The 25,554-nt window shown below is 41.1% G+C and overlaps 1 protein-coding gene across 2 annotated transcripts in view; it reads right to left on the reverse strand.

Annotated features, from left to right (window-relative positions):
• Nucleotides 1-573: 573 nt before the first annotated feature.
• WNT11 (Wnt family member 11) overlaps nt 574-25,554 on the reverse strand; it is a 66,243-nt gene continuing 41,262 nt past the window's right edge. For both annotated transcript variants that reach the window (XM_063444992.1, XM_063444991.1), the window contains exons 4-6: nt 18,490-18,767; nt 17,141-17,433; nt 574-1,629 (exon numbers count right to left, since the gene is read on the reverse strand). In XM_063444992.1, coding sequence (XP_063301062.1) covers nt 1,455-1,629; nt 17,141-17,433; nt 18,490-18,767 — 746 coding nt within the window. In that variant the 3' untranslated portion in view covers nt 574-1,454. The remainder of the gene's footprint in view (nt 1,630-17,140; nt 17,434-18,489; nt 18,768-25,554) is intronic.

Below are 25,554 nucleotides of genomic sequence, written 5' to 3' on the forward strand. Positions count from 1 at the left end.
CCTGTGGATTGATGTAAACATATCATACGGAGCAGATTTGTAAGGAATGTTTTGATTGTGGACATAACCACTGGATACACGGAAAGTTTTCAAATAAAGAAATAAAAAAATAATAATTTGTAAACTATCCCGCCCCAAGAGAAGACGTGCAAAGAATGTAGTGTTCATCAAAAAAAGTTTTATTAACATCTTAGCCTGCAATGAAAGAATCAAATACGTTGATGGGATTTGGACAAATGGGTCATGGAGTGGCCAGGTCAAATCCTGAAGAAGACCGGCGGGAAATGATGTATGTTCGTTGGTACAAACACGTATTTGTTTAATAAAATTTGTGTAAAAAAATCCCCCACCATTAAGTCAGGAGTCCACTGGCTTTTCAAGACTTACATCTGTACTCAGGTTTGGCTTCAGGAAAATATTTGTAAAAATTTAAGTACTGACCCCATTCAGCATTCTTCTATAATTTGCAAGTAGTCTTGTAAATATGAATAAGTTCCACCCCCTCCCTAAGCCCAACCCCCCCATTCCTCCCCAAAAAAATCTTTATGTTTTACCGATGGGGAGAAAGGGTGTTAAATATTCACAGGCTTCTCATAAAATATTATACAAAATTAATATAAAAATATATCGTAGAAACCAATTTTATATTTACCTTTAGCTTTAGCATTTATTTCATACAAACGTTATGCTGCATACTTACATTTATATATAAAAAGGTAGAATAAAGAAAAAAAAAAAGCAAATGCTATATTTATAAATATCTCTGCATGTTATCTGCATACAAAAGAAAATTTGTACATCCGCCGACAGTGGGACTACACTGTTGTCAGGAGAATCATTTGAGATGCTCGGAACTTTGACTATTGACAAAAGTGTTCTGCGTAGTTTGGAATTCCTAAGGCTGTAAACGATCATCCAATAATGGGTGAATGGGGCTGATTGCACATTGTCTTTCATCACAGCTAATTTTTTTTCTCTCTCTCTCTCCTACACTCTCTCTCGTTGAAGTTAACTCCAGGACATCTCCAGTTTCAAATTGAGCTTCTTCCTTAGCTGGTGTGAATAGCATTCTCGGTTATATTAAGGCTAAAATGTTTCCTGTTAAACAGCAGTGGGTCATGCCATTGTCTTCTTTTTGTAATCATACTGGACATGGGCAGTTGTAAATAAGTCTTTACGAGATCTGTAGATTTCTTTTACCAGTCAAGAGTCAGTGGGTATTCTTTTCCAAACAACCAAAGTCCTTGCTCATAACATGATGGATAAAAATGTATCATGACACCCATCTATTCTCTTCCTTCTCCTAATTTTTTAACCTCATATGGCCCGCATTTTGTTTCACGTTAATATCCTTGCAAGTTGGCCAAGGAGAAGATTAGAAGGTCTTTTCTGTTACGGATAGTGCTTTGGTTTTGTGAAGTCTTGTGCTTGGAGATAGGGCAGTACAAGTTGTTTCACTTGCACACATACCTTTCAACAGTCCGTTCACATTTTTTACAAGTTACATAGCAACACCAGTGGTACTTGCAGTGACATCTTTCAACTACTTTGTCCATGTATGGGTTGTATCCTCGACCACAGCACATTAAATCACAACTGTCGCTTCCATTCGATGTTTTATTGCATTGTCTGAAACAGAACAAAGAACATTCATTATTTAACCTTAACATATGGCATTGTTTGTGCACAAAACAGACTTGGAAATGTGTTCAGCAACCTGGCAGGAGATGCATCAACGTATTTTAAATAAATCAACCACATCAGTACTTATAAAATACAATGTGCAAAGCTTTGATGCAGTTGACACTCTGTTTAAATGTCCTCATTAGTGATGTCGCGAACACAAAATTTTTCGGTTCGCGAACGGCGGACGCGAACTTCCGCAAACGTTCGCAAACCGGCGAACCGGGCGAACCGCCATTGACTTCAATGGGCAGGCGAATTTTAAAACCCACAGGGACTCTTTCTGGCCACAATAGTGATGGAAAAGTTGTTTCAAGGGGACGAACACCTGGACTGTGGCATGCCGGCGGGGGATCCATGGCAAAACTCCCATGGAAAATTACATAGTTGATGCAGAGTCTGGTTTTAATCCATAAAGGGCATAAATCACCTAACATTCCTAAATCACAATGGATATGGATTGACACCTGACATTTTGACACCTCGACATATGGATTGACACCTGTCCTCAGAGACCCTGATACACACTGACACAGAGCAGAATAGGGACTGTTCCTCCTACATAGGGTCACTTGGCAGATATGGATTGACACCTGTCCTCAGGGACCCTGATACACACTGACACAGAGCAGAATAGGGACTGTTCCTCCTACATAGGGTCACTTGGCAGATATGGATTGACACCTATCCTCAGGGACCCTGATACACACTGACAGAGCAGAATAGGGACTGTTCCCCCTACATAGGGTCACTTGGCAGATATGGATTGACACCTGTCCTCAGAGACCCTGATACACACTGACACAGGGCAGAATAGGGACTGTTCCTTCTACATAGAGTCACTTGGCAGATATGGATTGACACTGTCCACAAGGACAAGCTGCAGGCTTCCTGGCAGGGCCCATACAAGGTGGTAGAGCAGGTTTGTGATACCACCTTTGTGATCGGTGCGGTCACAGGCACGGGAGGCAAGTGCCTGCTCCATGTGAACATGCTCAAGCCATACCACGAGCGCACGGAAGAGGTAACCGCGATCTGTGCACCTGCCACTGAAGATTATGATAATTTGCCACTCCCAGATCTCCTAGACCAAGAGGGCCAGAGCGGAGACCTGGGAGAAGTACAGTTAGGAGAATGGTTAGACCCCCAGGAGCGAACCCAGGTCCAAAGACTAATCCAGGACAAGGGGGCCACATTTTCCAACCTACCTGGGTACACTCCGTTAACCACTCACAAAGTTGAAATCCTAGACCAGACCCCCCTTCGCCAAACCGCCTATCGCATACCCGAAGCAGTTAAAGAAAATATGCGGAAAGAAATTGCGGAAATGATGCAGTTAGGGGTGATAGAACACTGACTCCCCGGTAATACTAGTACCGAAACGGGACGGCACGACCCGTTTCTGTGTAGACTACCGGAGGCTAAACGATAAAACAACCTCAGACGCCTACCCTATCCCCCTGGATAGACTAGCTCCTAGACAAAAGGAAGCTGTAGAAGATTGGGTGTCCTGTGTTAGCCAGTCAACTATGTCCTCAGAACTTTTCAAATTCAGGGTACGTGGCCTCTGAAAACTGGGCATTATTCTAGGGCAAAAGGGAATCACAGCACCACGACCACGATGGCCCCTGCGGGGTGGCCTGCCTCTGCCTGTCATTTTTTTTTGGATTAGTGGTACTATGCGTGCAAGCTACTGTGAGACCAGATATGAGTGGCAATGTGCACTGGCAGAGGTTGGCAGAGTACACGCTGTAGGCCTGACACCCGCTTGAAGACAACTAACTGCTATTCAATCTATAACAGTGGAAAAAGTTTTTTGGTTTTAACCCCTTAAGGACACATGACATGTGTGACATGTCATGATTCCCTTTTATTCCAGAAGTTTGGTCCTTAAGGGGTTAAAGGCACACTATAGAGACACCATATATGAGTGGCAAAGTACACTGGCAGAGGTTGGCAGAGTACACGCTGAAGGTCTGACACCCAGACGCTTGCAGACAACTAACTGCTATTAGCTTACAGTGAAAAACTTTTTTTCTTTTTAAAGGCACACTATAGAGACACCAGATATGAGTGGCAAAGTGCACTTGCAGAGGTTGGCAGAGTACACGCTGAAGGCCTGACACCCGCTTTAAGGACACTGACTGCTATTAGCTTACAGTGAAAAAAACTTTTTTTCTTTTTAAAGGCACGCTATTGTGACACCAGATATGAGTGGCAAAGTACACTGGCAGATGTTGGCAGAGTACACGCTGAAGGCCTGACACCCAGACGCTTGCAGACAACTAACTGCTATTCAATCTATTACAGTGAAAACATTTTTTTTGTTTTTAAATGCAAGCTTAAGCTATTGTGACACCAGATATGAGTGGTGGCACTGGGCAAGTGGGCACAGTATCCACTGTGAGCCTGACACAGAAGCTGGCAGACAGGCAACTGCAATTACATTACACAGAAAAAAAAAAAAAGCAGACTGATGTTCTAGCCCTAAAAAGGGCTTTTTGGGGTGCTGTCCTTACAGCAGAGATCAGATGAGTCCTTCAGGACTGTAGTGGACACTGAATACCCTAGCCTAGCTATCAATTTCACCATCAAATGAGCAGCAGCTACACTTTCCCTCCTCTATCTAAGAATGCAGCTTCAGAATTAATCTAAATGGATGCTGTACAGGAGGTGGGAGGGTCTGGAAGGAAGGGTCTGCTGCTAATTTGCTGGAATGTGTCTGCTGACCGTGAGGCACAGGGTCAAAGTTTACTCAATGATGACGAATAGGGGGCGGATCAAACCGCGCATGTGTTCGCCCGCTGTGGCGAACGCGAACACGCTATGTTCGCCAGGAACTATTCACCAGCGAACAGTTCGGTACATCACTAGTCCTCATATGCCACCAGCCTAAGGAATGCAAAAAGTCAGCTTTGAGGAATTCTTGAATTGTAAAATGCACCAGATGGACGAGAGAAAAAATATATCGAGAAAAATAACCAACAATGGCCTCAATTTCATTTTTTTGTATTGGCTCTTCAAATAACCACAATCTGTTGGAAAAACCTTACAAAAATTCCCTTAAATTTCAATCGTGACTTATGTATACAAGTCATTTGAAACGCTTTTCTACCAGATTGTGATCATTCTAAAGGCTTATCCAGAATAATTAAATCGAGACCATTGGTTTTCTCTTTAAAAACTGGCATAAACATGGCGTAGGTTGATTTGCAAGAAATATGACATCAGAAGGATAACATGAAATACGTTATTGATATTGCAGATGAGGAGTTTAACCCCATTTAGTTCCACCTGTTGCAAACAAAATACAATAAACCCCACAAATAATTTAAAATGCCTATATCTGGCAGGCCGTACTCACCACGGAAAACAAAAATAAAAAAAAAATCACAACTGAAATAATAACCATGCCTTAAATATGATAAAAGCCCCCCACACAACCCCACCCCAAGAAAAAGGTGCAGTTCAACAAGCAAAACATGAAACAAACGTGCTTATGTCATTTATTGCACTAAAGTGAATTTCTAAGAGAAGAAATTGTGCATAATATTAAGATTTACGAACACAAACTACCTCCTGATTACTTGTGAGATTTTTGATCAGATAACTTATGCTTCCAGCCAGAGAGCTTACAAATCATTCCCACCCTCACAGAAAGGACACGCCGGAAGATGCAAGGAAAAGTGAAATTCACTCATATTTATGAAAAATAAATTACTCGCATTTTATCTTTGCAGACATGTAATCTTTTATTTTAACTAATACAAAGTATGACAGTTTTCCTGTCCTTCTAGTTAGTCCCATCTTCCAGTTGACCTTCTCAAAGCTCGCAGTGCGAAGAAAACATTACATTTTATTAAAAAAATAAAAAAATAAAATAAAAAGAAGACAAACATTTCTGAGTACTTATTATGTGGACGATTTTGGCTGGGAATATCTGGACAGAGAAGTGTGAGGATGCATCCAAGCAATGTAGATGATCTGTGGAAAATTTTGGAACACGCACTGAGAGAAATTCCTCAAGGATTTATTACAAAAATATTTTAAAAATACTTCCTGGAAGAATTTGTTATTTGTTTTTGAGGTAAGGGTCAACATCGTCGTTATTATATTAATGTACACATGACTTGCGCATACTTTATATCACACTAATTACGCTGACTAGTATTCATTCAATGATAATAAATACTCGGGGTATCACGGGGCACTCGTCGGATCACGCGTGTTAATTTTACCAGCAGCAGAGAAACATCTTCATCTCAAAGCTATTTCCATTTTATTTATGTGAAACGTGGGATGCAAAGCAAGCACATACATGTAGGTTAAAACAACAATTCTGTGCTGAAATTGCTGTTCAGGTATATGTAAAACATACTAATTATGTAAAGTACAGAGTTTTAAATGTTCTTCTCTTACTTCTGATGTTGGAGGGCTGGTGGTATAGGAGTATCTGTATCAGTTATGGCATCACAGACTGCTATTGCAGCATGTACATACATCCTGCAATGTGCACAGAACCTCCTCTCCATGTCCATCCCCCATTGTTGCCAGGATAAGGCACATTGTTTAGCTGAGACCTTCAGTTTCATGTACAGGATGGGAAGGAGCATTTAACATACTTTCCAATTCAAAGTCTTCTTCTATCACCCCAGGTTACTATTATTATTATTAATATTATTATACTTTTTTCATGGGTGCAATTGGTACAAGTAAAAAGGCAAAGGTACAACACATCTAAGAGACAATATAAAAATTGACAAACAAATACAGGAGGAGATGGGCGCCCTGTTCCCATGGAAACTTACATTCTAGATAGATTGGAGGGCTGAGAAACAAGAGGTGGTGACTTCAAAGATGAGAATGATGTTAATACAGAGTGGTATGAGGGCATGCATTGGTTAAGTGGAATGCGCTGGTTACCGATTTAAATGGTGGACTTCCCTGAACAAGAATGTCTTTAGGGAGCGTTTAAAGGATAGCAGACTAGGGGAAAGTCTGACAGCGGTGAAGGTTATTCTTCCGATTATCAGGGTCATGTAATATATGTAGTTTACCTATGGTTGGGGGCTCTATGATTAGGGCTTGGTGTATAAACTTTGGAGGGCAGCTTTGGTTAAGGTGAAATGTATTAACTCTAAAGTTTTGTGTGATTAGGTGACTATGTGTTACACTACCACACAAACATGAATGGCAGACGTACAGATAGATCAAACCCATTGCACACTGCTTGCTTCATACAAACAAAGCACATACAAAGTTGCTACAATATTAAAATTGAGACGTCAAGAATGACCGAAGAAAACGAAAACAACTGGAACTAAAACAGACCAGCCTGTGCAGTACTTCTTTGCTGAAGTCAGCTTTGCGCCAACTTAGTGTGCGGGTTGGTTGGTGCCATATTTATGTCCTCAGCCCTTCTTATGTTAAATCCTGACTATACCTCTGGGGGAACGTAACTTCACAAATATTGTACAGTGCCAAAGTTAGACATCACTGCCTCTTGTTATCAAGGTATGTCCTTAATGCATTGCCAAAAGAGAATCTTAGAAAATTTACTACTGGTTACATTTCTGCTCTGGCAAAGGATTTAAATCCACATACAGCTCTGGGAAGGAAAAAAAATAAAAAAAAATCTGCGTCCATATTTATTATTTAATATCTATAAAAATAAATATTAAACTGGAGACAGCTGTTTTAAAAGCAAGGAGCTTGACAAGCACTTTGTGTATATTTTATAGTAATGTTAATCATATTGTGTAATATCGTTCAGATGTCTCCCGTGTAATATCTCAGGGTCGTAAAAATAAAGACTTGTCAAATCAAAGGGTCTCCAAGATGAAACACAGAACAATATATAGCAGATTTACAATACACTTACATTAGTGGGCTGGGTGCATTAAGCTAATCAAGTCTCCCAGCCTCCATGATAACAAGATACTGGGTGCGGACCTTAGGATCCGTACAATAAGAAATAACATTCATCTTGATATCTTCTCAACAGAAACTACATGATATTCGAGAAACTGTGCAAGACAATAAACTCAAGCATTTTGCCTTTATTCTCATGTCAAGACTGCATATTTACGGCGCTGTCCTGCCGCAAGTAAAAAACAACACAGACAGGTTGACACGCGTTTCGCTAACACATTGTCTGAATAGTCTATTGCAGAGTTGGCAAAGATTGAGCAGAAGTGGTTAGCAAGCCAGGATTTATATATCATAACTTTAGGACAGAGAAATTAATCAAAATAACCAAACCATTAATCAAACTGTCTGCGCTCCAAAAACATGCATTCGTAATGTGATATTACAACATCACATATTATACCAAGTCTTATCAACCTTCATTAAACCCACAGGACTAATTATCAACGAATTGGAATGGTACTGTGTGAATGGCGATACAAGGAAACTGCAAATTCACTTGGCAAGAGTGCTAGAAACACGAAAACAGGTTTGAAATAAATCGAGTTTCACTAGCTGATGTGAAAGTTAGCCTCACCAGTTTAAAAACTAAATTAAAGTTTAATCATGTTGTGGTTTAATCGCTAAACTTGAAATTGGGGATGATTGACAAAATAATTAAGAATGTTTGATTAAACTAGTAAATCTGGAAGAATATTAGCATTTATTTATTTTTTTCCTAAATGAGTTGCTTTGGCCTAATATTTGTAGTTTCCCTGTCAATTCTGCGCTCTTCAGAGAATACCCCCGGCCTCCTGTTTTATTGAGGCAAATGGATCATACAAAATCGGAAATATTAGGAGAAAGGAAGGAAATGTCACTCTTGTGTCTTATATACATATTAAGGTTTATTTTGCTCTGGCTTGGGGAATTTAGTACTTTTTATTTTTTCTCAACCTGCATAACGAGACAGTGCCGCTAGCAGCTCGCGTTCTGGCTGTTGAATAAAAACGTCATGGTTGTTGAAAAAGCTAAATTGTGTGTCTTCCATAAGTGCTCAGATTGATTAATTGCTAAAGTAGAATACCATACAAGTGAAAAGATACAAACAGTATACTTTAAACAAAAGGAGTGAGGAGACACAGAAAGGACCCACAATACAGAAATACAATGTTTGAATATGTGAAATAAAATACTGATATGGCTTCTTTAAAACGTGGAACAATTGTCAAGAACATTCCATTGGTTCCCATGGTGATTGCCCACTACAGAACCTTGCCCCAGACGTGCCCGTCATACATTACTACCAATGTATCAGCAATACCCTGACAATCCAGATATCTATTAATGCATCTATCATGTAGCTCAGCTAGCCTTTATAATTAGTCAACAATGATCTACACATTAAATAAGTCCTATGCATTGTCTGTTAATGGGGAACAGTCAGTTCTAATGGGAATTATACCATTAAATAAAACATGGAACATCACATACAATTTCTGATCATTTTGTTTCGGTTTTCTTTTTATAGTCTTATTAAAGATCTAGCGATTTACATAAAAATCCAGCGTTGTCCAGGCTCAGCAAGAGCAAACATTGCAAATGAGAAAACACGGTTTCATTTCTCCTCATTCCTGTATGTTTCTCTGTGTCCGACCTCCGAGAGTCAGGTGAAAAATGTGGAGCATTTAACAATGATGAGGAGGGAACTAAGATAGAGGTACCCGGCTACATGACAAAGTGATGTATAATGCTTACATTACAGTCATTATTTTAACCTCACATATTCATATTTGTCAAATACAGGGGATAGCTCTTAACGTATCATAAATATACTCTCCAAATATCTCCAATATAATTTGTTCAAAGCATTTAACCTAAAAAGGCATAACGTCTCAGGCAGGGACTTTAATATATGTGCTAATCAGTAACATACAGATTGATTCTTGTCGGTCTAATTACAGTAGATTGACTGCAATTCCCATGATCCCTATTTTGCGGATGTCTCACTATAACAAGTATTCACGTAAACTGAGAATTGTGTGAGGTTTGACGAGGGAATTACAAATATTAGGTGATGATATACAAGTTAGAAAAAGAAAATCTAAAGCAGGTTAGAATAAAATGTGCAATTCTCTGGCCAACTGGTTAAGTAAATAACCCCCTGTGTGCATGACGTATTCCCCGAGCCACGCTCTGCAGTCTGTGAAACTGTTTTATACTACCTGTCTATATTTTATCATTTCTTAGTGCCCTACCTCGCACTGGATAGAAATTCATCCAAATATGGTAAACTCATTTATTTTGCAGTTGAAAGATAAAACCGTTTGCCATAAGTCCCAACGTATCCCTATTTTAACGTGAGACTTTAATATGTTATTTTGAATCTTGACACATTTGAATTCTATTTAAAATCAGAAAGCAAAGCCATTATTTTACTGTAATCAAAACAGATATGTGGGACACGGAGGTTGAGGGATAAGTGAGGGAGGGCAGAGGAGGGGGGGGCAAGTGTGGAACCTTATTAAAACGCACCATGTGTAGTGCTTTGTTACAAACATGCTCAGAGACTGCAGTTTACGGCACTGCTTGCCAGGAGTCCCGCTGGGTTTATCTGTTGGCTGGTTAAAAATCCAGTGGGTTATTTTATGTTTGAGATCCTTGAGCTATTTCCGCCAGATCGATTTTCAGGCATGAAATAAGGAGAAAAAAAAAGAATTATGGCAGAATTAAATGTCTTCAGAAACTTTGGCTGTCCTACGTTTAACCAGAAATTCTGTTGTTTTGAATTGTCCAAGTTTAAAATCCCAGACTCGTAATGTAGAAAACACTCTGCCTTTCTTTCTCTAAATATTAATTTGTTGGGGTTTTTTTTTGGTTAGAAAGATTTTACTGCAATGAGCTCATAAAAATAAATAGACAATAAATGTGTGACTTAACCCCTTAAGGACACATGACGTGTGACATGTCAGGATTCCCTTTTATTCCAGAAGTTTGGTCCTTAAGGGGTTAAGTGATTAGAAGCGATAGGATGTAATACAAAATACTTGGTCGAGGGCATCAAAATGTAATATTAAAATATTGGAAAATAATCTTTAAATTCGATTTGTAATAAAGACTCACACATTTGGCTGTTAAGAAGTCATGAAGGGGAGTGTGGCTGCAGAGTGGGCGCTATAGGAACGCACACAGACTCAGCAGGTATCACCCGCACGAACGTGGGTCGTGTTCTTCTTCTATTTTTGGGGGGTCTTTTACTCTGGTGTCCCTGAAATTGAACACTAGAAGTATAATCTTTAAAAGCAAACGATGAGCCTGAAGTCTAGACTGTCCTGAATGAAGTACTAAGTTACGTTGATAAGGTATTGTTACTTACAAAACGTCAATAGCCTTCACAGCGCTGTACAATGGAGTCACGAGATGTACACATAAGTGCCACTCGCAAGTTTGACTTACAAGAAAAAGAGGGCCTGGTCAAATGAGCTTACAATCTAAAAGGATTGCCAGTTTTATTGGGCTTCTCTGTCTAATGTCTGAATTCCCATTCAAGTCCCTACTAAACCACCAAGAGACAGGACACTGGGAGACTAAGAATTTGACATGTTGACCACTATGGTAACATTACAAGTAACAGTAACAAACCAGGGCTCGATTAGGACACATTTCTGCCTGTTCATATTTGTCAGTGTGTGCATCTGTCTGTTAATGTGTATTGGTATCTGTGTGTACCTGCATATCCATGTGTCTATGTCAGTGTGTCTGGAGGATGTGTGTGTTTTAGTGGTATCTAGGTGTCAGAGTGCATGTGTGGATTGGTGGGGCACAGCCCCTGGGTTTGTAAGAAGCCCAAAGTGTGCTGATTGTAGCCCTGACCCCAGATTGATGCATAGAGCAGAGGTTTATGGGACTAGCAGGGGTTTATTGGTGATCATTTGGGGACATATGCAGCTTGGAGAGTTAGCTGGGTGTGATATACCAATGAATCAAGGTTTCATAAGTTTGTTCCAGACATGGCAAATATTTCAAGTCTCCTCCACAAATATCCTTCCCTCCAACATGCAACCACATCTTCATAAACAGAAGGAATAAAACATTCAGGATTGTCTAAATTATTTCTTAACAATGCAAATTGTGCTATTAAAAACACACTTATACAATGAAGTTTTGGGGAAAATTATTTAAAAAGATGAAAAGGCGAAAGGTAAAACCACCTCCCACCTATATTGACTAAAGCCCTCCTAAAGCCGACCTTATACTATGAACTAAGTCCAACCCTAGAGCCTTGTGTGTTCTATAAATCACATTGTGTCACCAAATTCCGAGTATTATATAAACTTCACACCTGCTATATTAACCCCAAGCTACGCTGTATTAACTCTACACCCAGCAGCATTGAAACCCTGCACACAACGAACCCCCACCACCACCACCGCGCTACAAAATGAACCCTAAGTATGGTGCATTCAAGTGACACTGTCACTATTATGTAATTGGAGATGTTATTTCTCTCCCATTATTACTGTGGACGTGGCACTAACAATGAAATGTTGCCAAAATTAGACCCATGGCTTTTTAGGATGCCGCATGGGTCTCCAGCCCCTGTCAGCCCCCAGCCCTCCTACAGCCATGCCCCTGATGTCAATATATTTTCCAATTCGAGAACTGCAGTGAAAGATCCCTAGAGAATTCAATACTCTCCAAAATAAATCTACATGAAGGTCAGGAGATACGGTCATGTTTCTCAGCACTGGAGTCACAGCAGAGATATCGGAGGCAATGTCTTTAAAACCGGCCAACTTTTGGATGGCATTATATTGGCTATTTTAATGTCTCAGTTAGAATTGAGAGGAGAAATTGAAAATGAGAGAGACTCAAAACATTGGACAATCTGCTTTGTCAGCTTAATGATCTTATCAAATTGTTGTCTTAACTCACATAACAAAATGTATTTAAAAAAAAAAATGGCAACTTGTTTCACCATGTTACTAACAGGACACAGGTATGGGGCGGCCCTCGATAAGAATCTAAAGGCAGAAGATGTCAGCTCAGTGTGAGGTGTAAACATACTGAAGACCACTGATATTCACACCTTCTCCGCATTTCACAGAACCAGGTGCTTTATTTGTTTGTTTTCTAAGGAGGCCTATTTTTAATCCGAATAAATGTGAGGCATCTCTAATTACCATCTGATTGTCTCATTATCTTCTTAATAGGTCCTGATCTAAGCTGTGTTTACAATAGTGAATCTTCATTCCACGCAGCCATCACCAGGCCCATTATTGTCCATTATCACCCTGAGATATCACTAAGGACTAAGTGCTTACCAGTGTTATCAACAGACAAAATTTTAGCACATGTTTGATATCAGAATGCCTATGTCACGTTTGCCAGGGGAGCAACTAGCCCCCAGCACAAGAGTGCAAATATCTCTGGGTGTGCAGCATTACAGATAGACTCCTGCCGTCCTGGCCACTTCTAAAAGCAGAAGTGGTCATCGTGGTTGGGATTACCCTTTGATTGACATATGAACCAATCCAAAACTATTGCAGATACAATCAACAGCATCTCTCTAAAAATATAAATTGATCTTTGAAATGAAAGGTGCTTAAAATTGAGGAAATTTAGTTGTCCTGGTTGGAAACAGGCAAAATCCACTTTTCTTCTAACAAATATTTAGCAGTAACAATATTCTATAGTATCAAACACTTACATAGTGTATGGAGGACAGCCCAATATGGCAGCGATCGATCATTGTGCTGTCAGGATTACTGTTTGATCCAGCACGTAGAACTGTATAGCACGGATGACTAATAAGTAACGTATTACCGGTCCTTAGAATGGCCGGATTTAACGTACATAGAATAGTCAAAAATACTAGCCGGGGACGCAGCGATGAGGAAAGCCAGGAGTCAGGATACCAGAATATAGAGAAGTCAATAAACAAAGCCAAAGTAAAAAAAACAGGTAGAAAACTAATAACAGGAATGCGCTCTCGGACAACCACAAGGGAAACCACGACAGGGCACTGAGCAGGATGAGAACTGGGCCTAAATACCCCTCCTCTAGATCTGATAGGCTGTAACCGGCCTTTGACCCCAAAGTCAGTTACCAGGTTTCATTTGCATAATTGCTGCTCAGCATTAACCCTTCTGTGGATTAGGTTTCTGCTCGGCACAACTTTTCCTGTGTGGACAGTAAATGTCATTAACCACATTTCTATAAGCAGATGAATACGTGACAAGTACGTCCTATCTCATCCTTAAATGTGATTGTCACTAACATAAGGTCACCACTTGTAGGAGGTGGATATGACCCATCAACTAGCCCAGAATTAGTACCACAACCCGTGTTCCTGTCAGACTAGTGCACAAAAGCAGTGAATACTTTGTAACATATCTTCCAATTCCCTCCTCTGTTTGATCTACACATTTTCAAGTGAAATATATAAACTAAAAGCAAAAAAAATAAAATAAAGAAAATCGTCATTTGCCTTTTTTGTTCTTTTTCATCTTTTTGAATATAAATCAGGCCCGGACTGGCCATCAGGCACACCGGGCAAATGCCCGGTGGGCCGCGGTGGCCGTGGGCCGAGGCCGGCAGGGAGATCACAGGATCTCCCCGGCCGGCCCCTGTAGGGCCGGCACTATCCTAGCGCCGGCCCCGTTGTATTTCATGGAGGGCCGGTGGGGAGATCAAAGATCTCCCTCACCGGCCCACATGCTGTCAAAGGCGGCCGCCGGCGGGGAGAGAGGGAGGGAGCCAGCCTGCCAGCAGAGGAACCCGGCGGAGCTCTAACTTGCAGCTCCGCCAGGTTCCTCTCGCGAGATCCGGCGCGTTGCCATGGCAACGACCGGATCTCGCGAGAGTGAACTCTAGCCCACTAGGACCACCAGGGATGGATGGCAGAGTGCCTGAACCCCCCTCCCACTCACCAGCGTGCCGCCCCCCCCCCCTCCCAGGCTAAAAGGTAAGAAGGGAGGGGGGGACATACATTACTTTTTTTTTGTTTTTATTTACCCCCCCAAACACACTACCTTCTAACATGTATCCACAGCACTCACACACATCATCCCCAGCACTATCACACTCAGCACTCTCACTCACATCATCCCCAGCACTATCACACTCAGCACTCTCACACACATCATCCCCAGCACTATCACACTCAGCACTCTCACACACATCATCCCCAGCACTATCACACTCAGCACTCTCACACACATCATCCCCAGCACTATCACACTCAGCACTCTCACACACATCATCCACAGCACTATCACACTCAGCACTCTCACACACATCATCCCCAGCACTATCACACTCAGCACTCTCACACACATCATCCACAGCACTATCACACTCAGCACTCTCACACACATCATCCCCAGCACTATCACACTCAGCACTCTCACACACATCATCCACAGCACTATCACACTCAGCACTCTCACACACATCATCCCCAGCACTATCACACTCAGCACTCTCACACACACATCATCCACAGCACTATCACACATCATCCCCAGCACTATCACACTCAGCACTCTCACACACATCATCCACAGCACTATCACACTCAGCACTCTCACACACATCATCCACAGCACTATCACACATCATCCCCAGCACTATCACACTCAGCACTCTCACACACATCATCCCCAGCACTATCACACTCAGCACTCTCACACACATCATCCCCAGCACTATCACACTGAGCACTCTCACACACATCATCCCCAGCACTATCACACTCGGCACTCTCACACACATCATCCCCAGCACTATCACACTCGGCACTCTCACACACATCATCCCCAGCACTATCACACTCGGCACTCTCACACACATCATCCCCAGCACTATCACACTCGGCACTCTCACACACATCATCCCCAGCACTATCACACTCAGCACTCTCACACACATCATCCACAGCACTATCACACATCATCCCCAGCACTATCACACTCAGCACTCTCACACACATCATCCACAGCACTCTCACACACATCATCCACAGCACTATCACACTCAGCACTCTCACACACATCATCCACAGCACCCACACACACAAATCACCCACAGCACCCACACACACATCACACAGCACCCTCACACAAATCAATCACACACAGCACCCTCACACACCTCACACACACATACTGCACCCCTCACATACACACAGAATCCCCCCGACACACTGCACCACACACATACACAATACTTCCAAACATATATATATATATATATATATATATACACACACACACTAGATTCCTTGTAAGCAAACACATACTACACTCCTAAACACACACTCTCTACAAACACTACATCACTTATACACACAATATAGCCTGCATGCACACTCTTGCTACATCCCCTATACCAGGGATAGGCAACCTTCGGCTCTCCAGATGTTGTGGACTACATCCCCCATAATGCTCTTACACACATAATGCTGGCAAAGCATCATGGGAGGTGTAGTCCAAAACATCTGCAGAGCCGAAGGTTGCCTATCCCTGCCCTATACACACACATTCTCTACAGCCCCTAGCCACATATGCATTACATTACACCACAAAACACAACATGCCTAAAACCAACCTTATAACACAATACCAAACCACAATCAGCTCACTCTGCACACACACAATACCACAAGCAGGCTCCAAACACATGCACAATACTCTTTCCTGGCATTTTTGTCTCCTGGTATCCATTTATAGAGACACCAGAGACAAGTTGCAAGGAAACACAGTGCAAGCATGTTATTAAATTTGCGTGCGCTGTGCAGAACAAATACAGGGCTTTTTTCTCATGCTAGAGCTCTTCAGCAGAGCTCTGCGCATGGTCTGCCCTGGAAGAGCATTGAACCAACATGCTCACTTTGAGAGGGGGCGTGTTTGTCATTAGTGATGACAAAACACACCCTCTCTGCCTCGCCCCCTTCTTAGTGGGCCGCTGTGGTAAAAAAATGCCCGGGCCGAATTTTTTTCCCAGTCCGGCCCTGATATAAATGGTCTGATCAGGTACAACACTAGTCTCTGGGCCCAGAGCTCACCCTACTATAATGATTTTACTGCTATATTTTCCAATACTATGTTTTATTTCTTGCATATAAATTGTAAAGACCGAAGAATATAATATGGTCAATGTATTTAAAATAATATGCATTTCGCAGACTGAGGTGTTCCTTGTGCTAACAGAAAAATAGTAACATGGTTTCCTTTGAATAATGAGGCGAATTAGGCTAAGTGCGCTGAATCTTGTATGTTGTGTATATATATTCATTTATTTTCAATTACACCTTCAGGCACCATGACCCAACCACATGTAGGCACTAGTTAAACTTTGTCACTTCGTTTTGCTATTCCAAGCCATAAAGCTACAGAAATACGCCTCGGCCTGTTTCTGTTAGATTGGTAAACTGTAACAATATATTGTACCTGGCCCATCATTAGCTTTGTCATATCTCCTTTTTAATAGAAGACAATGAGGCAATGCATGTTCCATGGTTAATGGAAGTAGCTACACTGTTTCTCACCTGTCTTGGGTTCCAGGAGATCCCAACTTTTCATTCTTTAAACAAAAATCCGGAGAGCTTTGTAGGTATATAAGTTCCGTTTCTTGCACTGGCCGTATGTCAATGTCTTTTGGTACGAGTTGTTTTCGAGTACCCATTGGCCGATGAACCACCTTTGTTGCTGAAAGGTACTTTGTTTTCAGATCTAAGGAGATCTCTCTTAGCTCCAGAAGTCCTCTCCAACAGGTCTTTATAGAGCATGAACCAGACACTCCGTGGCACTTACACTTCATCTCAAGGGAGGCTTTCAGCACCTAAATAATAGAGGGAGAAAGATTATCGTCCCTTATATATTTAATGCACAGTGTGCCTAACGTGGAATAACTGCAAAGCGTGGACTTAATAAATGAAGTCTGAGAATAACCAAACTATACAACATACATAGAATTATGATCTAGGTGGTCCTGTTCTCTCTAGGACACCGTAGCAGATCACTCTCCGTTTTCAAATTTCAAAACAATACCACATGACTTTTTCATTTGCACCCCAATCGTCCCTTTATGTAATTCTCTATCCCTGCCCTCTTACCACCTTTTTTGAGTTACTGCGAGAAAAAGGTCTAAAACTAAAACCATTATAAATGCTATAACAAAATGACACCTTGCTGTAAAGAGCTAGCTCTCATTAGTGTAGCTATTTTTTATGTATTTATTTAAATCAAAGCTTTTCTTATTTAAATTCACCCGACTGTTTCTTAGATGAACAGGGAGCCCATCCATGCCAGATAAGCCAGCTGATTAACAGAAAAATGTAAAATTACTAGTAGAAGTTTTTGTTTTTCAATCTGAAAAATAAAATAAACATAGGACAGATAGTGTAATTATTTATAAATAACTATTTCGAAAGTAAGTTCTATGGGTCAGGAAGTAGCGATGTCCACATACATATTCTATTCACTATTATAGGTCAGTCAGACTGCTGCATGCATTGTTGCTATAAGGCAAGGTTAGCGGTAACAAAGTTCTATGAATTTTAATTTTACAGTTGAATAAACAAACAAACAAAAAACATAAGTGAACAAAAAGTTCCAGCAGGTTACGTTTAATTTTCCAACTTGTTTATCAATGATAATTTCCCAGTTTTTATCTTTCATCCCTATTTATTATAGGATTAGAAGAGGTGATCTACGCATATGGGATTACTCATAAAATGGTAAATGTTGTAAAAATGAACCAATTTGCAAATTGTAGGCCAAAAAATGCTGATGTCAAGAAACGTCACCCTCTACTGTTTAGTTCACTGTTTGTTGACTTATACTCTGTGATGTTGTACTTTACACATGGGAACTCAAGCCTTAATTAAATATTTACCTGCCTCCCAACCTCGCTGTTGTGCAGGTGCATAAGCTTGTTTGCTTGGGAGCCTGACTTTTTCATCTTCATCGGGGCGTCTGAGAATTTGGACCCCATAAGGACACCATAGTTGAGGTTGTCAGCACATCCTCCCCATCGATAACCAGGACTTGGTGGTTCCCCGGGGATAGGACCACAGGAGCAGCCCGGTATGTCCCCTGTAGTGCATGCCCTCGCAATGGTGTGACTGATTGTGGCAGCAGACAGGGCATATACGAATGCAGACTCTCTTGTTCCTAAAAAAACATAAACAGAATCTCAATGTGAGTGCTTTCTTCTTGATGAAGTTAAGGACTTGATAGCTCTGTAAAGAGAATCTTTACTTGCTAATCTGATGTGAAAAAGACATGTGAGTTTATGGAACTAGGAATAGTGGGAACGGCAAACTCTGATGCAGAACAGATGAAACAGAAAAAAATCTACAACTCAATTTTACAGCTCGACCATGGCTTCAAATTTGCAATTCCCTTGACAATTCTTTCAGTTTTAAGTTTGTCATTATTAACTTAGTCCCGTTAAGTACTCTTAGGATTTGCAGTATGACGGTAGCTTTAGAAAAAGCTCCAAGGATTTAAAGGTTTGTACGAAAGGCGGCGCAGTCTCGATTTAGGAACCAGGACAGTGTAAGCAAAGTGGAAAGAGTGGAAAATAAATTTGGAATATTAGAAAATAATTCTTCTCCGTATATACGTTTTTGGGGGTGTAGTGCATCTTTAACAGCAGAGACACCCCAAGAATAAATTATAGAAATCCCTTTTGTAGTCTAAATTCCACCGAAACCTACCAATCTTGGTTACGGTACACTGAAAGTTCTAACATCAATACCAGCTATGTTGTTTTGTGGTCATTTTCATCTTGGAGAGTTTGGAAATATTCTCAAACTCAACCTATCGACACGGGTCACAAAAATGAGGTGCTGATTTTTTCTTTTCCCCGCGCAGGAAATGTTACCATTTCCTGGTGATGTTTAACTTCTGTTAACCACATAATGAGAAAGAAAAACAGAAAGTCTGAATCTTTATTACTAATGAACAGCCGCTTCCTCGAGACCTCATTCATTTCTAATTTCCTTTCCACCCTTGCTCTACGCACCCATTTCTCAGATTTACAATCGTTAACATTATACTCAGGCCGTCAAGGTTTTTTCGATGAATTTCAAAGGGCTCGTCAACACGCCCCGGGCTAGATGAATCGAGTGCAGAGAGAACTTTGTTTTCACACATTTTACCTTTTTTTCATTACAAATGAATCCCATTTGTGTTAATTGCCTGCCTGTGAAAGGACCACTTAAGCAATGAAATGCAGTACCATTCAACCAACATTCAAAAACCTTCCATGTTCGACAAAAGAAATGACGAGGAGCAGAGGCTTAGAAAATGTCCAGTTTCTGCATTTCTCATACATTAATGTGTGGATGGCAAGGTCGGCTGTAGGAAGCAATAAAATATAATCGATACATTGTGCTAGTGGAGCAGCCGTGTGCCTATAGATTATAGTTTTGAATCTCAGCTGAAGGTTGTGCTTTGTTGCCATGTGCTCAGATAGTGCTAAAAGCAGTTCTCAAATTCAAGCATTTTTGAGAGTGAGTTTATGCATGCCCTATGCACATACCTTCCTTATAGTTAATTTATATATATATTTTTTTTAAAAGGCTATCCATCCTGTATTTTAAGAGACAGGCCCTTATTTTAGAGACTAATCCCGTGTCCACCTGTGCAGTCACAATGGACACACCATGACATGCAATTGACATTTTGTATCTATGCAAGAAAGGATTTATTTTTACCTTTGAGGCTTTTCATCACTGTGCAGGTGGATTAGTATAATATACGAATGCACTGCTCCAGAAAAGGGATTCACATCAGAATGAGCGGTGGTAACCCAGCCCTCCTGCTAACATGATCAGGAAATGAGAACCCCTAGAATCACGTGGAACTCGCATATCAATGCCCAGGACATTGCAGCCTTGTCAGCGAAAAGGGAGCACAATATCGACTATGAATGAGGAATGAATGTATATCATTAACTATAAAAAAGGGTGGGCGAATATACATGAATATACATGGGCGAATATACATGAGAGTTAGGGGGTACATGATAGACGTGATCGCAAGATCCATTTTGAGGCAATTCATCCAATTCCCAAATTTCAAGGATTAATATACCTGAGTTATAGACTGACCAATATGTTCAATGCTAAACATGTTCGGAGGACCGTCAATATTCTGAATTCTGCCTGTAGCACCAAAATAGAGTTAATTGATGTGAAAAAGACGACTTTATTGACAGATCAAGTGAGAAGTGACCAATAAAAGGAAAAAAACAAAGCGCGCTGCAATATAATTGTTTTAGTTATAAATTATATATTTAATTAATATATAAAAAAAAAATTGTTATGTTACCCTGAGGAAAGTCCCGAGCTGGGACTGAAACGTTGGTCTCTTTTAATACTTATTTAATAAAATTTTGAACTTTTAAAAGACCGGTGAGCAGCTGTCTTTTGGTGGATTAATTAATATATCATATATAAATATATTAATACGGATTTTGTTTACTGCCCCTCCTCTTCCTATTTTTCCCTCTGTTGGTTACTTGATCTGTGAACCCATTGTTGGAAACACACTCCTATCAATGTACTGCAATATGTGTACATAGTATTATATTATTTATAGATTTAGCAGGACACTGATTGGCCATTGCACACCAGTACGCGCTTCCACAGACAATCTATGGCCACATCGCTTACCTTGATGAAGTTATGACTTTGCAACACTCCAACATTTCCAACGTTATCTGGGACTTTCACAAGAATGCTGTAATTAGAAATCCCAACTGGTTTCCTTACAGCCGCCCGGCGTGGCCAAGTAAAAGGGAGAAATCTTTTTCTGCATTTTGATATTGAAGCAACTGAAAATTCTTGCAGTACACAAATTGGGTGCATGTTTAGGTGAATGTGGTAAGTGGGGGCTTGTTTGAGGGAATGTAGGTAGGTAGGATCAGGTTTGGATGAATGTGGGTAGGTGGGTGCATGCTTGAGGCAGCATGTTTGGGTGAATGTGGGTAGGTGGGTGTTTGTTTGAGGGAATGTAGGTAGGTAGGAGCATGTTTGGGTGAATGTGGGTAAGTGGGTGCATGTTTGAGGGAATGTAGGTAGGAAGGAGCATATTTGGGTGAATGTGGGTAAGTGGGTGCATGTTTGAGGGAATGTAGGTAGGAAGGAGCATATTTGGGTGAATGTGGGTAAGTGGGTGCATGTTTGAGGGAATGTAGGTAGGAAGGAGCATATTTGGGTGAATGTGGGTAGGTGGGTGCTTATTTAAGGGGATGTAGGTAGGTAGGAGCATGTTTGGATGAATGTCGGGAGGCGGGTGCTTGTTTCAGGGAATGTAGGTAGGTAGGAGCATGTTTGGGTGAATGTGGGTAGGTGGGTGCTTGTTTCAGGGAATGTAGGTAGGTAGGATCAGGTTTGGGTGAATGTGGGTAGGTGGGTGCTTGTTTCAGGGAATGTAGGTAGGTAGGAACATGTTTGAGAGAATGTAGGTAGGTGGGTGAATGAGTGAGAATATGGATATTGTTATATAATTCATGCCATTCTATGAGGTTATTGTACTCCAGTGTCTGGTATAGCCTGAATTATTAATCATTAGGATGGATACAATATAACATTTATAAATACCTCAGTTTAATGAATTAACAGAGCTGCATGACACAAGAAAATCTGTGCCATACACCAAGCAATACGGGTCCAGCGTGCCAACCAAGGGAGCCGGTCTTTGGTTTTAGTCTTGAAACACGTTATGTTTGTTAGATATGTTGTTACTTTCACTCCGTTATCAGGTTTCAAAGAGAGATGGTTGGTAAACAGTGGGGACCGAGGTGGTCACATAAAATGTGACTCTTTGCAATGCAGCTCGTAATTCCAGCTGGTTCAGTGAGCAGCTCAGGAGGTGCCAGCGAGGAATTCACAGTATTCCCTGTCCATGTGCCATGGTTCTCAGCTGGGTTTGCTGCGGCCTGCCGAGAGGGCACTTCTCCTGCTATCCAACTCCCTCATTCTTGGCGCTTCTTCTAAAGCTTTCATCGGGTCCACCTGGAACACATGTCACATTGCTCTTTGAAGCTTCCTCAGATGATAATGCCATTTGGCACTGACACCCGTGTCCTACGTTCCTTAACACTTTAGATACCACACGAGTAAGTAATGACAGCGCTTGCAGAGTGTCAGAGAGTTTGAGTTAACCCTTTGAGTTCCAGAGAGAATATGTTTGTTTCAGTAAGTATTTAACCAATTCTGAATGATATCTTACAACATAACATAAACATTTTATTTTTTTGGAAGACCTTGAATGGCACCGGGACTGTAAAAGGTACAGTTAAAATGAGCCTCAAAGCCGCAACTGTTTCCATTTTTTGTAGGGGGACAATACAGTCTTCATACTACGTGTCACCTTTCAGGATTCGCTGAATATTTGCCCCCAAAGATCACCACCAAGGGGACTTCTGACTTCTGCACCCCCTGCTTCAAAATCCACAGCCCCCTCCACCATGGCGGTCTAACAGAGCTCCATATCTTGATCAGTGCTTAGTACAGCAGAATGTGGGAGATGGGCACAGGGAGTCGATTGGTTAAACTAGTGGCATGGACCTCATGATCCCTCCAACACTATACAATCACAAGTACAATGGCTCCAACATCTCCTCTACACCACTTTATAGAAGCCCTCCACTCCTTGTTAATCTTGCTGATCATTTATTTCTCTACCAAATGTATCAGTGCAGGTTTTATCCTCTGCGGGAAAAGAGTTTGGAACATTTGTTGCTATGGTAACAGTCCTGACATAATATCTCATTACCCGAACAAAGATAAATGCTTTCAACTCACACGGATCCATACATTCTCAACCTAACAACGAGTGGAATGGAGGCTGTGCAGGGGATGACCTGCCCGAAGAAAAGGAGGATTAAAAGAAGGGATGGCTCCCACCCAAAGAGGGCACATGCCAACCTGGAGTACATATATACCATGCTGGCAGTAAGCCAGGCTAGCCGACCCACGCACAGAGCGCTCACACATGGGCTGAATCGCCTGACTGCATTTTGCACCTCACAAGTTTGTCTATGTGGATCTATGAGACTTACCAAATAAAATATAACTTAACACGCCATGTTTTCTCTGTGTATAAGACTAGGAGCTCAGTACATCCTTCCCAAGTGTCCCCATGTAGGAGAGACAGTCCCTATTTTGGCCTAAATCCCTCTGCCCCTCTTTTCCATCCTGATGTCCCTCTTTTCTAGGAGTTCCATATTGTTGGTGTGTCTGAGTGTGTAACAGAGCTCCGCAGCAATAAAACTCCTAGTGATGTGCAATGTATATAAATATATCACAGAGCTCTGCAGCAATAAAACTCCCAGTGACGTGCAATGTGTATAAATATATTACAGAGCTCCGCAGCAATAAAACTCACAGTGACGTGCAATGTGTATAAATATATTACAGAGCTCCGCCGCAATAAAACTCCCAGTGACGTGCAATGTGTATAAATATATTACAGAGCTCCGCAGCAATAAAACTCACAGTGACGTGTAAGGTGTATAAATATATTACAGAGCTCCGCAGCAATAAAACTCCCAGTGACGTGCAATGTGTATAAATATATTACAGAGCTCCGCAGCAATAAAACTCCCAGTGACGTGCAATGTGTATAAATATATTACAGAGCTCCGCAGCAATAAAACTCCCAGTGACGTGCAATGTGTATAAATATATTACAGAGCTCCGCAGCAATAAAACTCACAGTGACGTGTAAGGTGTATAAATATATTACAGAGCTCCGCAGCAATAAAACTCACAGTGACGTGTAAGGTGTATGAGTGTATCAGAAAACTCATGGTAATTTGCAATGTATATAAGTGTATCACAGAACTCACAGTGATGTATTTTTATTATTGTTATTATTATTGGTATTATTGGTATTTATATAGCGCCAACTAATTATGCAGCGCTTTACAATATTATAAAAAGGGGGAAATTTACAATAAATGAGACAATTACACAGCGACACAGGAACAATAGGTAGATGAGGACCCTGCTCAAACAAGCTTACAGTCTAGAGGAGGTGGGGTACAAATACACAACAGGGCAGCAAGGGTAACAGTCACCAAACAAGGTGGAAAAGCGGCAGAGCTGGAGGTGAGAGTGGAGTGTGGCTCTTTAGGAGAGCAAGATACAGATATGGATAAGTATTGATAAGTTACTCTGGGAGTCCATAAGCATTTCTGAATAGATGTGTTTGAGGGACTTCTTAAACAATGGAAGACTAGGGGAGAGTCTGGTGGGGGTAGGTAGGCTGTTCCAAAGGAAAGGAGCCGCCCGTGAGAAGTCCTGCAAATGCGAGTTACCTGTAAGGGTGAGAGCAGCGGACAGGAGAAGGTCACCGGCAGAGCGGATGCATAAGATGTACGAGTGTTTTAGCTATAGCTGCTCCATAGACCAATGTTCAGTGTATGAATGTATCATAGTTCCCTTCAATGTGTTTTCAAAGTAGCTTTAATATTATAGGGGATATGAGACGGGCTATAGCAGCCAACGGTGCAGTCAGTATGTGGCACAGGTCGGCCCTCACCTCAAAATGTTGGCAAGATGCCCTAATTCAGGACTGCCCCATTAAACTTGGAACTCTTTTTATATTTCTATTTTATGCCAACCATACAATACGTTTCTATATTTGGTATTTGTGTTTTTGTGCTTTTACAGAACATGTTCAAAGTAATATAATACTTTATATCTCGCACACACACACACACACACACACACACACACACACACACACACACACGTCATGTAAAGGATTGGATTTAATACACAATTAAAAACATACGTGTATTTTTTAAAATAAGTGTACAAACCAATGTGAAAATCCCCTAATTTTATGTATTATCTACGTATCTCACATTTCCAATATATATTGTAATACAAATAACTTGGTAGTCAATGAGGTTTATCCCCATGGGTCCATAACTATT

Source organism: Pelobates fuscus, chromosome 1 (assembly GCF_036172605.1).
Source record: "Pelobates fuscus isolate aPelFus1 chromosome 1, aPelFus1.pri, whole genome shotgun sequence".
Taxonomy (NCBI): Eukaryota; Metazoa; Chordata; class Amphibia; order Anura; family Pelobatidae; genus Pelobates; species Pelobates fuscus.